The following is a 13978-nucleotide window of genomic DNA, read 5'->3' as shown; positions in this document are numbered from 1 at the left end:
TTGTTATATGCAAATGCCATAAGTAGCTCCCTTCCTGTCACGGACTTTTTCCCCCTCAAAGTCTCTCTGCAAGAAAAAAAACAACCGGTTTTGGGCTTGGCAATTCAGCAAACTGGGCAAACAGAAACCCTTGTGTGTTAGAAAAGAAGAAATGTGACGAACCTGTAGCAAGCCGTGATAAATGATTCAATTGTGAAAACAGGTTTATTTTATTACTTTTATTACCTGTGCCCAAAGTTATTTGATTCATCAACTTAAAATGAAAACTTCTCTGCAAACTATATTAAGTCCAAGTACATACTTTATCTGATTAAAAAAATGTAATTTGGAGGAAGATAAATCATTATTAGCAAGTCATCTGACCATCAGGAGTCCCGCATCTGTCATCACAGAAGCAAAATAAGCATCAATTTACTGTAGCTCTCATTGCTGGGGAATGTCAGTGTTTTCTTTACATTTAAAACAAATGGTTCAAATTGTTAATCCTAAAACCCACCAAATTAGCAGGCAAAATCGTTCCTGAAGCATAACCGACAGCTATAGGATTAAAACATGCAGATGATCTCTACAGTTGAACATAAAGTAAATGAATCGTGGGTCCTTCAAGGTCCTTTTGGTAGTCTGCCAGCTTCTCGTTATTTTTTACGAATGACAGTGGCCCAAAAGGATTTAACACATGAACTGTATTTCCTAGCAGTGAATGACCATGGGTTATCTACAAGCAAATGAATAAAAAATATTTAAAACCAAGATGTGCATCGATACTACACTGTTTATCTTCTGATGAAGTTTGACCACCGTTGTCAATTCATCGCGTGCATCACGGCATCTGCAACATCTGGCTCGCTGATTGTTAATAAGGTTACTGATTTTTGACATCTTCTTTCTGGTGCATCGCTATTTTGCATTCAAAGCTTTGATTTGCCAGCAGAATGATTGCTGTCTGACAGGGTAACACTACAACTACTTTCCGCGAAAAGTGCCGAATGCCAACATTAAACCTCTAAGTTGCTAAATAGCTTGCTACATGCAGTAACCCTCTGCCCTTGCCCGGGCTGACAAAAATAAACATCATCACTCTGTTTTGGGGGAGGATCGTTATTGCTAGCTAAGTGAGTGCTTGCGTGCATGAAAACAAAACAGTCACAGGGAGAGCACGGGGCAAATCGAACCATTTCTATGCCTAATTCGCTAGTGAACATATGATCACAAAAATGTCCGTGTTCGAATAATAACAATAACGCTTTCAGATTCTCTTACCCGTCTTTGCGCTTAGCTTTATAAACATGACCGTAGGTGCCTCGACCCACTTTGCAACCTTCATATTCAAACAGATCTTCTACTTTCTCTCTTTCCGCCGCGAGCTTTGTTTTGAAGTCGTAATCCATTGTTACCCATAAATATTTCTTAATTTACAATAAAATAAAATATTAATTATTACATGCATTAATTAAATAATCTGATCGTTTTATTCCCCCACCATTTCCTTGTTTGGGATTTTGGTCTGCTCCGCTTAATGTTCACTGGCTCGTTGACGTTTCTGATTGCCCCGCAAGGCATTCTGGGGTCGGTAGTTTTTGATAACCGGCTCGGCGCCGTCAAAAGGCCCGACCCCCAGCTCATTAAACTACAATCCTCACACCGCTCTGCGGTTAACGCACTTGCGTAGTAACATGCACTAAAATACAAAAAACAATGCGGGTATACGTACTTCATATCTTGGATTTTTTTTTACGTATGGGATGAAAATGCAAGTTTATCATTAATCATTCGTTTTTTTCCCTCAAATCTTCAGCGATTTTGCACATAAATTTAAATTTTGACGAACATTTCATGGTTTCATTCAAAAATATTTATAAGTAACATTGTTCGCAAACTAGCCATAGAAAAATAATGACGTATGCATGCACTTTGGCGCTTTGTGCGTGTTTTGCGCCACAACCAAATAACGGAAAAACACATTAGAATTCTAATTAAGCAGCAGCTGTTTATTAAATATTTTTGTTTAATTAATTGCAAGACAAATAATTGACATTTTCTCTACCCAATTTAACATCAACACAAATACACGTGATGCCGATTTGCATATTTTTCTTTCATTACAAGTGTATTAATTGTGCAGAATCAAATATATCATTTTAATTATTACCATCACTCCACTGTAGCAAGAAAGTTCTGAATGTGATAGCTACGTTTTAGCTACGTTCACGAAAACCGAAATCTCAGATACATGGAACCACAACCTTATTGGAATATTTACAATGCATAGTATTTCTGATTTGTATGCTCTATATTATCTCTGAAACGTAGCTGATAAATAATTGTTTTTTTAGTTTTCAACTACTAGTTATCAGATATTTAATGTTTAATAATACATTATCGAAAATCAATTTAACTCGTAAAATTATTCGCTGGTATACACATAGTAACAGACGGTCCGTACCGCATGCAAGTTTTATGGGATATACTTAATACACGAATAATTTATATCACTAGTGGAGCGAGTCATGCTTCTTCTGCCATTCCCTGAAAAAAAAATGACTACTAGGTGTCACGCCCCTCTTTGAAATTATTGACAATGGCAGTAGCCAATCGGACTGCTTTTTGTAACTGCCGAGATCTGTGATTGGTGTAAATTGGAGACTGGCTTCTTGGCGACTGTTAAAAATCCTTCGCTCTTCCTTGCAACTCGGCTTTACACAGTATGGCCGGCGATATTAGCTAGCGCTCGCTTTACGGTATTCTCTGCAAAAGGGAAGACGGTAAACCTAAGAAAGCTATACCTGGACTGCTAAAGGACTGTACTGAAATATTAACTTAACTATCAAGGAAGGATTAATTAAGTTGAAAATAAGCAACGTGTGATTTCTGTTGTTGGTGTCTGTTGTCTCACGATGGAAGAGAACGGTGCACACTTCTTCGAGGGGACCGAGAAGCTGTTGGAGGTGTGGTTCTCCCGAGAAGATGAGACCAAAGGAACCGGGGACCTTCGTATCATCCCAAGGTTAGTATGCTCTAAAATCGTTTCCAAACACCTTTGACTGCATCTGTGGCGGGGTGTGTTGGGCCTTTTCTGAATTGAGTGTCATTGAACTGTCCAGAATTCGCGAGACATTCTAGTAGCAATTGGTTTGCGATCTTCATGGCGGTATTATTTATGCTGCCTTTCCTATATGTCGGTGGTTCGTATGGGCCAAATATGGTGTGGAGGTCGAAGCCAATTGATTGTACGGTGTTTATTTGTGCCTATTAATAATACCAAGGCCGTCAGACATCCCCACCCCAACGCTCATTCATTCATTTATTTCTGACTCGCAATGAAATGTGTAGCTGGCGATCAGTAATCATGATAAAAATGGAAAGAAATTGGAAGTAGTGCGCTAAATGCGACCGTTTTTGGGTGAGGGAGGACTTGGTAAATGTGTGAGCCGAAGCACAATCGGGTCCTTAATACTCATTCGTCATGTGTCGGCGCATGGACCTGCGCAGCTAGTTAAGATGGCCAGGGCAGATCTAATGCGTAGCGTTTGGTCTCCGGCCAGCCGCTTATCTAACGTCAAATAACGCTGCTGCTTCTCTTTTTTTTGGCAGATTTCTTGCCGTGCACCACTATGATTCCCTTCGCTGTTAGGTGAATTTGGAATTAACATGCTGGGTGAGAATCTGCGGATGGTCTCCGGTAATTTTCCGCTCGCTGGTCTGCGTGACGCGTGGGGCCCAGGCATGTGGCTCGGCGGCGCAGGCTCCCCTGTCCCTCTGCGCAGCAGGAAGTGCCGCATCGGCCGCCAGTCCTTCGGATTTACGAGCACTGCGGCGGCGCTTCTGCGCACACACTTGGGGCGATTTATTGCTTTGTGAAGAAGGCCGGCAGCAGTAAGCTGACGGTGAGACAAAACATGGAAACTTGGTCTGGCCGTGAGATCGGAAGCACCACGTGTCTTGCGTTGAACTGTAGCCAGACGTTACTGATAACGGGTTAGTCTTTGCACAGGTGCGCTCATTTCGCTTTAGTCCTTTGGCCGATTTAGTCTTTGTCACGTTGGTACCACGCTCTGATTTTAACCCTCCACTCGGAACGGTCCTTGTCAGCAGTTGCACTATTCTTTAATTCACGGTCATTCATTCGGTAGCAGGCAAGTCTCCAGCTTCGATTTAGACTTAACTAAGTCACGTTTTTAGTCCTTGAGATTTGATCTCTTTTGCTCCACCCTCGCCTCCTATTGGCGGACTTCATCGACCACTAAATGGGGCGCAACTGGTGTTGCGACACCCGCGAGTCGCCACCGTTCCGCTGCAAGGACACGCAGAAACGCGGCTGCCCTTAAAGGGACCGCGGCCGCGTGCATGCAGACGCCCGCCTATGTGCTGTTTGTCAAACGTGCTCTAGTTTACGCTTTTTCCGATTAAAATACTCCGCGCTAGCAGGATTTTGTGACATCCGGTGTGCCTTCTGGAAAACAATATTTAACAAGGCTGGATTATTACTTGGTTGAACGTTTTATGGGAATGGGAAGAACGTTTTGAAGTTTTACCCCCTTTAAGAAAAAAAGCCTTCAAAATAGCCCCCTAAAGAACTTAATGTTGCCACTTGTGGTCGACTATTATCATAACCATTATACACCATAACTAAAATGTCATGGGGGCATTATTTCGTGAAATTCTGCACCAACATCTAAGCATTATATGGAAATGGTATGTGCATTTGAGAAATTGCTGCTTTACCACCGTTCCATTGATTTGTCTCCCCCCATGTCGAAGGTGCGGCATCAATGCAGCAATTCCACACTTTGCTTATGTGGTGAGGCTACATGCAGTAACTAGATATTGGCTGCATAGATTAATTTTTGTAACATGTCAGAATATTGAATTCCTTTTGATGGTGCAATCAACGGGAAGATCAGGAACAGTTATCATTTTTAACCTCTCTGCCGTTACCCAAATTAGCACTGGCTTTCAATATGTTCCAATAAGTCTTGATGGCTTGATGTTAAGGGGGAATGTGTTTGCTTGAATGCTTCCAGGAAGTTTTCTCAAAAGTTGAGAATTTGTCCAGTTGCCCCTGTCTAGAGTTACTAATCACTTATTGGCAGCTCATCAGAATCTGAACTCGCTGTCAATGGAAGGTGATTCCCCTGTCTTGAGTTTCATGGGAGTGGCTGGTTCATCGAATGATGCCAAGATTTTGTTTGCAGCTCAACTGGATTAGCTTCTCCGTGTCAGTGGATGAGGGGTGGAGGCCTGCCAGTGACCGAATAAGTCCACAAGGACGTTGGATTCAGATCACTTAGCTGCAGGCTCAGCGGTTAAATGTAGCTGAAGAATTTACATGGAGTGGATGCTTTCGTCAACAAACACAGAAGTGAGACTAAGTGCATCACATGCATACAGCTGCACTGGAGCTACCTCTTGGAACGAGAGCTGTACAGAATACTATTAGAATCTAATGTCAGAAGGACTATTCAAATAACACCGGGTGCCATGTTGGGCATTTTGCACGTCTGAAAAACATATGTACAGCGTTGCTACTATAACATCTTCGACCTGACAGTTGGTTTTCACTCCCGAACCATTTTTCAGTTGAGGTGGAGGCTGTTTGTTAGTACTAATTAGGGTGGTTTTAATTCACCCATTAACACATACTTCCATAGTTGAGAATACATTTCAAATAATGGCAAGGTTAAAATGTAGTGAAGACTAAATGGCTTTATCATTTTGAACGTTTGATGAATGGAAGTAAGATGTTGCTCTAATAGATTATGAATAATTGAGTGGTGAGTGGGTAGCTGTTGGCTGCATGCCTAATGTTTTTATCCTGTATAGAGTTTAACTGTGTCGGTGTTAATTTTGATAATGTTCCTCTTGCTCTCTGCGAAAATGCAGATGACACCCATATGTTTGAACCGTTTCAGATCGACTGAGGCAGGGTTTTTCACCTTTTGAAATCTGCAGCATTTGCAAACGCATCTTCAGGCGTCGGAGAGATGTCCCACTGTAGTGTAGTCATGTGTAAAGATGGACATCCCTCATCCTTTCCAGGAAATCCACACGTGTGAACTGACTGCCAGATGGCATTACAATTGGGAGCAGCCGATCATGTCCGTTGAGACTTTCTATTGCGCCCTGTGCTTTGGACCTGGCAAACAGTGACTCATCGTACCAGAGTCGACTCTTTGCTCTGCTAATGCCTTAAATGGCCGTTGCCAGGTGCTGAAAGCAGCTTGTGAATTCCAGCACTTAACTGGCAGTCTACCCCTGTCCTATTTGGCCCTGGCTGCCTGGTCATGCTCCTGTGATAAGTGATTACTAGCTTTAGTGCTGCTTTATGTGAACTTTGTTCCCCTACAATGACCCGTTCTCGAGCCCGTCATGACTCTCATGGTCCCCCCTGTAGGCTGCTTCCTTTTGCTGTGTGCACCTTTGCTGTCGTTCATCTGCTCGGATTGTTGTTGTCGCTTTGTACTTCGGAGAGATGTGTCTTTGTAGCAGCTCATTAGGGTAGGTGGCCCATATGCTAGTGCCCCAACGAGAGGGAATTTCCCACCAGTCTAGACGGCCATGTTACTTTTGGATATGCAGGGGGCTACGCGTCTCCATTCTGATTAGAGGTGCAGTGTGGTGGACGTGTGGGCAGGTGTCTTTATGCATGACCTTGCCCTATTTCAGGCATATTATAATTCACACCATAGCTGACCAAACATTATGAAATTGATTTTTCTCTCCCCCCCCCCCTTCAAGGAAATCAAATGATTGTTTACTATGGTTGCCCTTTGTATCAGTTGCAAGTGTTATGGATGAGCAATAATAAAGGAGATTAGGAAGGGGGCAAATACTTTGTCTGAAGTTGTATGGCATGCTAGGCTGACCCTTTACCTGACCCATGCCCTTTACCTATAGGTGAAGATTCACCACCTGTATGTCATGCATGTGAAACTCCTTTAACTGTTAAACATTTTATTGCATTGATCTAACTCCCTTAGGTGGTGGGACTCCTAAAGAGTTCTTTAGTGAAGTCTTATTTAGATTGTTTATGAAGTTTTTCCTTTTTCGGATATTCAAACTGTTTTAATGCACATTTGTTCTTCCCATGAATTTAGAGATGAAACGGTATGAAAATATGATTATAGTGAGTAAACCATAATAATGTCAGTATTATCGCGGTATTGCTAAAATGTGCTGAGTTCAAACAGTACTGATTCACAAACTGAAATCATTTTGCTAAGTTTTATATTAAACACACACATTTAGCACGACTGTGCCTTTCGTTTGCATAAACATTAAAATGGCCAACACCGTATGTAAACATTTGCAAACCCTATAAAATGTGCATTGATATTTAAAAAATCTCAATCTCAGAACATTGTCTGGAATTTTGCCGTGGTTTACCATGAAACCAGTAACCGTTCCATCCCCACCACAAATATAGCCTTGCTTGCTGGCATGGTGTTGAATCAACATTTCAACTAATCTCGCCATAACCGTTTGCCCATGAGACTACTGTAGATTAACTGTGTGTGAGATTCTTCCTGTGCCAGTGCTGAAAAGGCTTCTTACCCCAGCTCTCTGTTTCCAGGTTTGAGTGGGACAAGCTGCTGGAGAATGTGCATTGTTTGATCATAAGTGTGACAAAAACTGACAAGCAGGAAGCTTATATACTCAGGTGAGTGTCCTCATCCGCTGCCGTGTCCTGGGTGGTGCGCTTGCTGACTTCTCCCCCTTTCTGCAGATTAGAAAGCAGGACTTGGACGCCGCGGCTCTTATCTCCGTACATAGCCCCAGTGCTGCCTGGAAACAGGCTCGTGTCTAAGTGCAGGCCAGCGCACATTGTTGGGTTGCTTGTAAATAGTCTTTTGAGCTGGGGAGTGTAGGGATTGGTTTTCAGCAGCCATAAAAGCCAATGGACCCTTTTCCCTTAGAAACCATGTCAACGATTTACCTTCCATTCCCCAGTTATGCATGGATAATATGAATCCACCTGCCCTTCTTTGAGCTCTGGTGGGGCATAGCATGTCCACACCTAGTTGAATCTTTGTAGATAACGAGATCTTCGGGCAGGCTGTCTGGTTGTCCCTCTTAGTATCCTCTGGGGGAACTTGCTATTCCTGCATCGGAGCTGAAATGGATATGGTGGAATCCACCGGGTTGGTCTGAGAAATCCACAATTCATTTAGGGCTCTAGCTTACAGAAGCAGGGATGTCTCCCAGAATGCCTTGCTCTGACTTGTATTTTGAGGCTTGGCCTGATTCATTTATTTTGGTGGCCCGGACAGCCTCGCGGCCCACTGTGCCTGATTATCTCTCCTGTCTGCAAAATGGCTCACGGCTTTCCTAGTGTGACTTCTTCATAGTTAACATCTTTCAGATCCATCCCAGCAGGTATATCCTGACTGCTCTTCTGCTTATGGATCTTAAGTGCTAAAACTGGCTTTCTGTGTTTCCTAGAACTAACTACAAATTTAGTGTGGCTTTATGAAGGACAGTGGACTTTAAACAGCTTATCGCCAGATGTAGATTCTAGAGATCATGCAATATTCTCTGATTTAAATGGGCTGTTGTGGTTTGGGGGGAGTGACTGCCTTGTCTGACTGACACCAGCATGCTGACTGTCTCTTCCAACAGTGAGAGTAGCATGTTTGTCTCCAAGAGACGTTTCATTTTGAAGACATGTGGAACTACCCTCTTACTGCAAGCACTGGTACCTCTGCTGGAACTCGCCAGAGAATACTGCGGCTTTGACGCTATCGAGGTACCAACGTCGCATGTCATGACTGTTTTTGTTGTTCGACTGAAAGATCCTGGCCATAATGCGCATGGTATAAATTACAGTATGAACATTTGTATGGAAAACGTACAATGATTTAACAACTGAGTGTGATTCATAAGTCATGGCTTTTAGACAGTGTTGTGATCGAACGGGAAATGTGGATGCCGGTTACGTCGCATGCTACAAGGCTGTTTTGGATCAAGATGGGATTGTCAGGACTCGAACTTTCACATTGCTGTAATTTACTGTTTCTACAGGTTTTTTGCAAAAGCTCTATTTAAATGCCTTGCATTTTCGTCTGTATAAAATTCAGGTCCATGCCAAGGAAATATTTTCCTGACACACTCTTTCGTTTCTGCAGAATTTTTTTTATTCCCGTAAGAACTTCATGAAGCCGGCCCACCAGGAGTTCCCCCACAGGAACTTCCAGGAGGAAGTTGAGTTCCTTGGCCAGATATTCCCAAGTTAGTATCTGGTCATTTGGGAGAACTGTGGTCTAATTTTGTAGGAAAGATGGCAAGATTGTTTATTCACAATGTTTATTCACAATGTTTTCTCCTTAGATGGAGCAGCCTATTGCATGGGCCGTTTGAACACTGATTGCTGGTAAGGTTACACTTTTGTAGTTCCCGTATGGACAGGTTGATCTGTGAATCGATTGTTATGAAGATACCCAAAACAGCTGCTCATTTTTGTATGAAAAGCTCGTGTGTTATTGCAGGTACCTGTTTACTCTGGATTTGCCAGAGTTATGGGAGAACAAGCATGCGGATCAGACCCTTGAAGTTCTCATGAGTGATCTCGACCCAGCGATTATGGACCAGTTCTACATGAAAGATGGTGTTTCTGCAAATGATGTCACTCGTGTAAGGATCTTTTTCTGAACGTGCATGAAGAGGAACAGATGTCGGTAAAGGTTTCTTTTGGCTAATTGACAAACGTATTTGCTTGGTCAACAAAATGTAAATCCATCTCTTCAGATGAGTGGGATTCGTGACCTGATACCAGGTTCTGTGATTGATGCCACAATGTTCAACCCCTGTGGCTATTCAATGAATGGAATGAAGATTGATGTAAGTGAGCCTGCTTTGCTTTTTGCTCCTCAAGCTTTAGTGCATCTCTCAGTATCAGACTGGGACTGCAGCAGTTCATTTAAAACCATTGTTTGCTCCATTGTACCTCCAGGGAACTTACTGGACGATCCACATCACTCCAGAGCCCGAGTTTTCCTACGTTAGCTTCGAAACTAACCTCTCCCAGACCTCCTACGACGATCTGATTAGGAAAGTTGTCGATGCCTTCAAGCCAGGGAAATTCGTGACTACACTCTTTGTTAACCAGGTATTGTACCTCAGCACGTGTCTCCAGAAAGGTTGTGTGTGTCAGGCTGTTGCGTTAGATCCTAACCCGTGTCTCTCTCGCCTTTTTCAGAGCTCCAAATGTCGCAGCGTCTTTTCTTCTGCACAGAAACTTGAGGGATACAAGCGCCTCGACCGCCAGTTGGCCCAATTCAATGATTACAATTTCGTCTTCACCAGTTATGCTAAGAATCGCCAGCAGCAGCAGCAGAGTTAAACATGAAGAAGCGCAAAAAGAAAGCTGTCCGCTGGGGTCTCCTCCCCGGGGGGCGTCTTCTCCGAGTTGGAATCACTCTGTCACTCTGCTGCCATCGTTCCAAGTTAACAGGCCCTAGTTTAACTTCGAGTTTGAATTGTATGTATTCTTGTATCTATGATTTAGATATCTTGCATGAAAGCTCTGTTCTCTGTTTAGATATGCTAGCCCACTCTTGCTGTAAAATTGAAGTGCATGTAGAGGAATTAACCACGCACTGTTTAAAGTATGCTTCGGGTGCTTCCTCACGTGCCCACCGTTGTGGCCCCTTCCTACAGGTCTCCCCCCGAATCCCTCACAGACAGGGCTTCCGTGCCCACTAGGGGGGGGCCCTGGCATGCTCAGATGGGAACCCGCTCGCATTGTGTGGTTACACTCCCAGCCAGCAGGCTTGCCCATGAATTTCACTTATTCCAGCCTGCATCCAATCGGTGTCTCCATGCCAACAGAAAGCACTTTAAGAGCACCTGCTCTGATGGCTTGAGCCTCGCACTCCTGGGTGGTGGTTTTTTTTTTCTCTCTCTCTCTCTTCACCACATGATGGTGTGGCATGGCTGGGCAGCTCGGCCGTGAGGTGAGGCCAAGGGAACAATCCCAGCCGTAGGTGTCGCTCGATGTCCCGAAACCAATAACATTGCATCTAGACTTGACCTGCTGGTGTCAAGGCCAGTGGGTCTCCCAACGGGCCCATTCCGTGGATACAGGTACAATATGCCACTTGGGTATATAATATAAAAAGCACTTTAGTGTGGCATACTTGAAGTTGCAGTTTGCTACACTTCCAGCTTTTAGCCCTCCAGTTTTTGTCAAGTGCGTGTCCTTCATTAACACGTACAGCATGGTCACCTGTCAATGAAATAAGCAGCTAGTACTTTCCCAGCAAGGTGTTAATTGGCTTTGATGGGCATAGACCCAAACGGGGGAGCTCTAGCAAATAGTAATACCGAGCAGGGCTGCTAATCCCGGCTCCTGGAACCCCCCCGTGGCACTTAGGCACAGCCCTCCTGATACGTCTCAGGTCTTTGTACAAGCATAGCTTCAGCATGGCTGGCTCTGATACTGACCTGGTGCTAAATTAGGGCTGTGCCTAAGCTCGGTGGGGGAGTTAGGTTCCAGGAACAGGGGGGGGCAGCTCTGTTATATTTCAAGGCCATCTAGTCATTTGTTGACTTTGAAATCTTTATTGGGGGGTTGTAGCATTCCTGCACAGTGTGGCCCCAGAATGCTGGCTTTTCCTAGTATGTTGTCTGACCTAAAATGGACATAATGAATCTGACCCTTTACCCCCCCCCCCCTCCCCTTTCCAGTTCTTGTGAATGACATGGGTTCTCCCAGAAATGGGTAACCACACAATGGATGCTTACCAATCTCAGCATGCCAGGGTCGTCCCGGATCATTCCACACGACTACTGCATAAACTGCCATTATGTTTTTTTTGTTTATTTTTTTTTTTACACTGTACACAGACATGCTTGCAGTGAATCGGTCCAGAATGTGACACTTGCAGTTTTTGGAGTAGCATCAATGCCCTTTGTTCAGTGGCAGAGGTCCTGTGACTCTAGTGCATGTGACTTGTACTGTATTGCTCGACAGTGTTGTGCGCTGCAGTTGTGTTCACTCTGTGTTTAATGCGCTTCATCCTTCCCTCATTCTCAGCAGCTGTAATTTAGTTGAAGCATAGACATCCTGGCTTTGACTGGGCATGTGGTAACTGAAACCTGTTCCCAGGGAAGAGTCGGGGAGGAGGAGTCTGATGTAATTGAACGCAGCTTCTTCAGTTGGGAAAGTGAAATCTATGGGAAAACGCAGCTGTGATGACTAGGCTGGCGTACGGAGCAACTACGGGGTGCGAGTCGTCGCGCTTCTCCAGGCAGAGCGCGCAGGTTGACTTGAGCACAGGAACAAGGGAACATTTGCTTTTCTGAGCTGCTTTCGGCAGATAAGTTCTCAGTTTCCAGCCGAGTGGCTTTTGGGATATTTCGCGAAGTGGTAACATGTTTCTAGCGTTTTCTTGACCAATGGGCCACTTGATTCTGCACTTAAAGCAAGGACCAAAAAAGTAGTTCAGAACTGCTTTCCCTGTACCGGGTTGTCAAAGCGCATTTACCCACATGTGGTTGGACTGTATGGTCCTTGCTGGGATTGCCCACTGCAACATTTTAACACCAGTTAGTCAATAGCAAGTGACGTGCAAGTACATATGCTCACCATACTGAACATGATTTTTTATTTTTTTTTCTCCACCCCATCCACAGTAATAGTTTCACAATTTTCCACTGCAAGGCTGAAGTGCTTTAGACCAGTTGTTCACTGTATTGTGAGCTAATTACAAATCCACTGATTTTGAGGCTTTGTAATGTACAAATCAGCTTCGCAGTTGGTCTGCCACCTACCAGTTCTCACTTGATTCTTCAAGAAAGCTTTCCTGGGTAAGATTTCAGTGAAGCCAGACGAGGATGGACAGAAGCATGAAATATCAGGATGTGCTGAAGGAAAACTTTGCTGTTAATTCTTTTGCTAGTCTTTGGTTGGTCAAGATGTGCTCATTATCTGTACTATGAACTTGATGCTTTAATAAATGCTTTTATTAAACAATTCCGTTGTCAGAGTTTGGAATTTTACTTTGAATTACATCTTGATTAGAACTCGGGAGCAGTATTACCATTCCACAAGAAGAATGTGATCCAAGGTGTCCGTGAAGTCAAGGAATAACCTTATAGGGTTAAATCCCTTGGTCCTACATTCATGCAACGTAAAGGCTGTGTGGGATTTCCCGAGAACGGCAGTGTTTCACAGAAGATAATTTGCTTACTATTCGTAAGTTTGAAATGCATTTCAATGTGTATTGCTTTCATAAATAGTCAAGCCATAACCAGTTCATAAATGGAAAACCATAAATGGAACCAAGCAAAACAATGTAGCATAGCATGAAAGTCTAAAGATGCCACATTCTGATTGGTTAGAAAATACTGTCTCTTGCATGTTGTCATTGCATGTTATCTGTCGAGTGGCTGATTTTAGAATACTAAACCTTAGTTCCCATACTGCTGGTTTTTTGGTTGTAGAAAAATATAAAATTCTGTTGATAATCTGGCATTCAGTGTACACTAGGTTCACAGAATATAGGGTTTCGGACAAGGACCTCAAAACACATGCAAACGAGGATCAAAAAGTAGCTCAGAACTGCTTTCTTTGTATCTGGTTCTCAAAGAACATTTGCCCACCTGCAGTTGGACTGTATGGTCTTTGCTGGGATTGCCCGCCTCAACATTTTAATGCCAGCTAGCCAATAGCGACCTCCAGACACAAGCTAAAACACATCGTCAATCTAGTACAACCACAGCAAGTAAACATTTAAATTCTGGAAAGCTCATTGTTCTGAAGAAAGGACAGTGTCATGAATCTTTTTTTTCTGGCCCCCTCCCTCCCACACTTGGCCCTGGGGGAGAAATTGGCTGGCTAACAACAATATGAGTAGAGACCTAGTTTTGAATATTTGAATATGGATGGATGAATATGACTAGGCTCTGTTTCCTGGCAATAACTAAGCACATGCATGACTGGTTTCAATCATCCACAGAAGACTGATGAACAACAGGAAAG

General features: G+C 43.5%; 2 protein-coding genes across 5 annotated transcripts in view; one reads left to right on the top strand and one right to left on the bottom strand.

Moving 5' to 3' along the window:
- The window catches only part of cdk19 (cyclin-dependent kinase 19), a 42677-nt gene extending 41141 nt beyond the window's left edge, over positions 1-1536 (bottom strand). The window contains 1 exon segment of the mRNA XM_048986590.1: positions 1261-1536. Within this exon segment, the coding sequence (XP_048842547.1) occupies positions 1261-1388 (128 nt within the window). The 5' untranslated portion in view covers positions 1389-1536.
- Positions 1537-2674: 1138 nt separating this feature from the next.
- Positions 2675-12317, top strand: amd1 (adenosylmethionine decarboxylase 1). Of its 4 annotated transcripts, none has more exons than XM_048986584.1 (10): positions 2675-3004; positions 3592-3655; positions 7571-7657; positions 8617-8743; positions 9123-9225; positions 9325-9367; positions 9483-9627; positions 9742-9834; positions 9947-10102; positions 10193-12317. In XM_048986584.1, exons 4-10 carry the CDS (start codon positions 8627-8629, stop codon positions 10334-10336), a joined length of 801 nt encoding a protein of 266 aa, XP_048842541.1. In that variant the 5' UTR covers positions 2675-3004; positions 3592-3655; positions 7571-7657; positions 8617-8626; the 3' UTR covers positions 10337-12317. The 4 variants fall into 4 exon arrangements, with proteins under 4 accessions (XP_048842541.1, XP_048842539.1, XP_048842538.1 ...); XM_048986582.1 differs by having other exon boundaries at positions 3592-3679; XM_048986581.1 differs by lacking the exon at positions 3592-3655.
- The last annotated feature ends 1661 nt before the right edge of the window (positions 12318-13978 follow it).

Source organism: Brienomyrus brachyistius, chromosome 19 (assembly GCF_023856365.1).
Source record: "Brienomyrus brachyistius isolate T26 chromosome 19, BBRACH_0.4, whole genome shotgun sequence".
Lineage (NCBI taxonomy): Eukaryota > Metazoa > Chordata > Actinopteri > Osteoglossiformes > Mormyridae > Brienomyrus > Brienomyrus brachyistius.
Note: the sequence above shows the minus strand (reverse complement) of the source record. Positions and strands in the feature narration are given on the sequence as shown.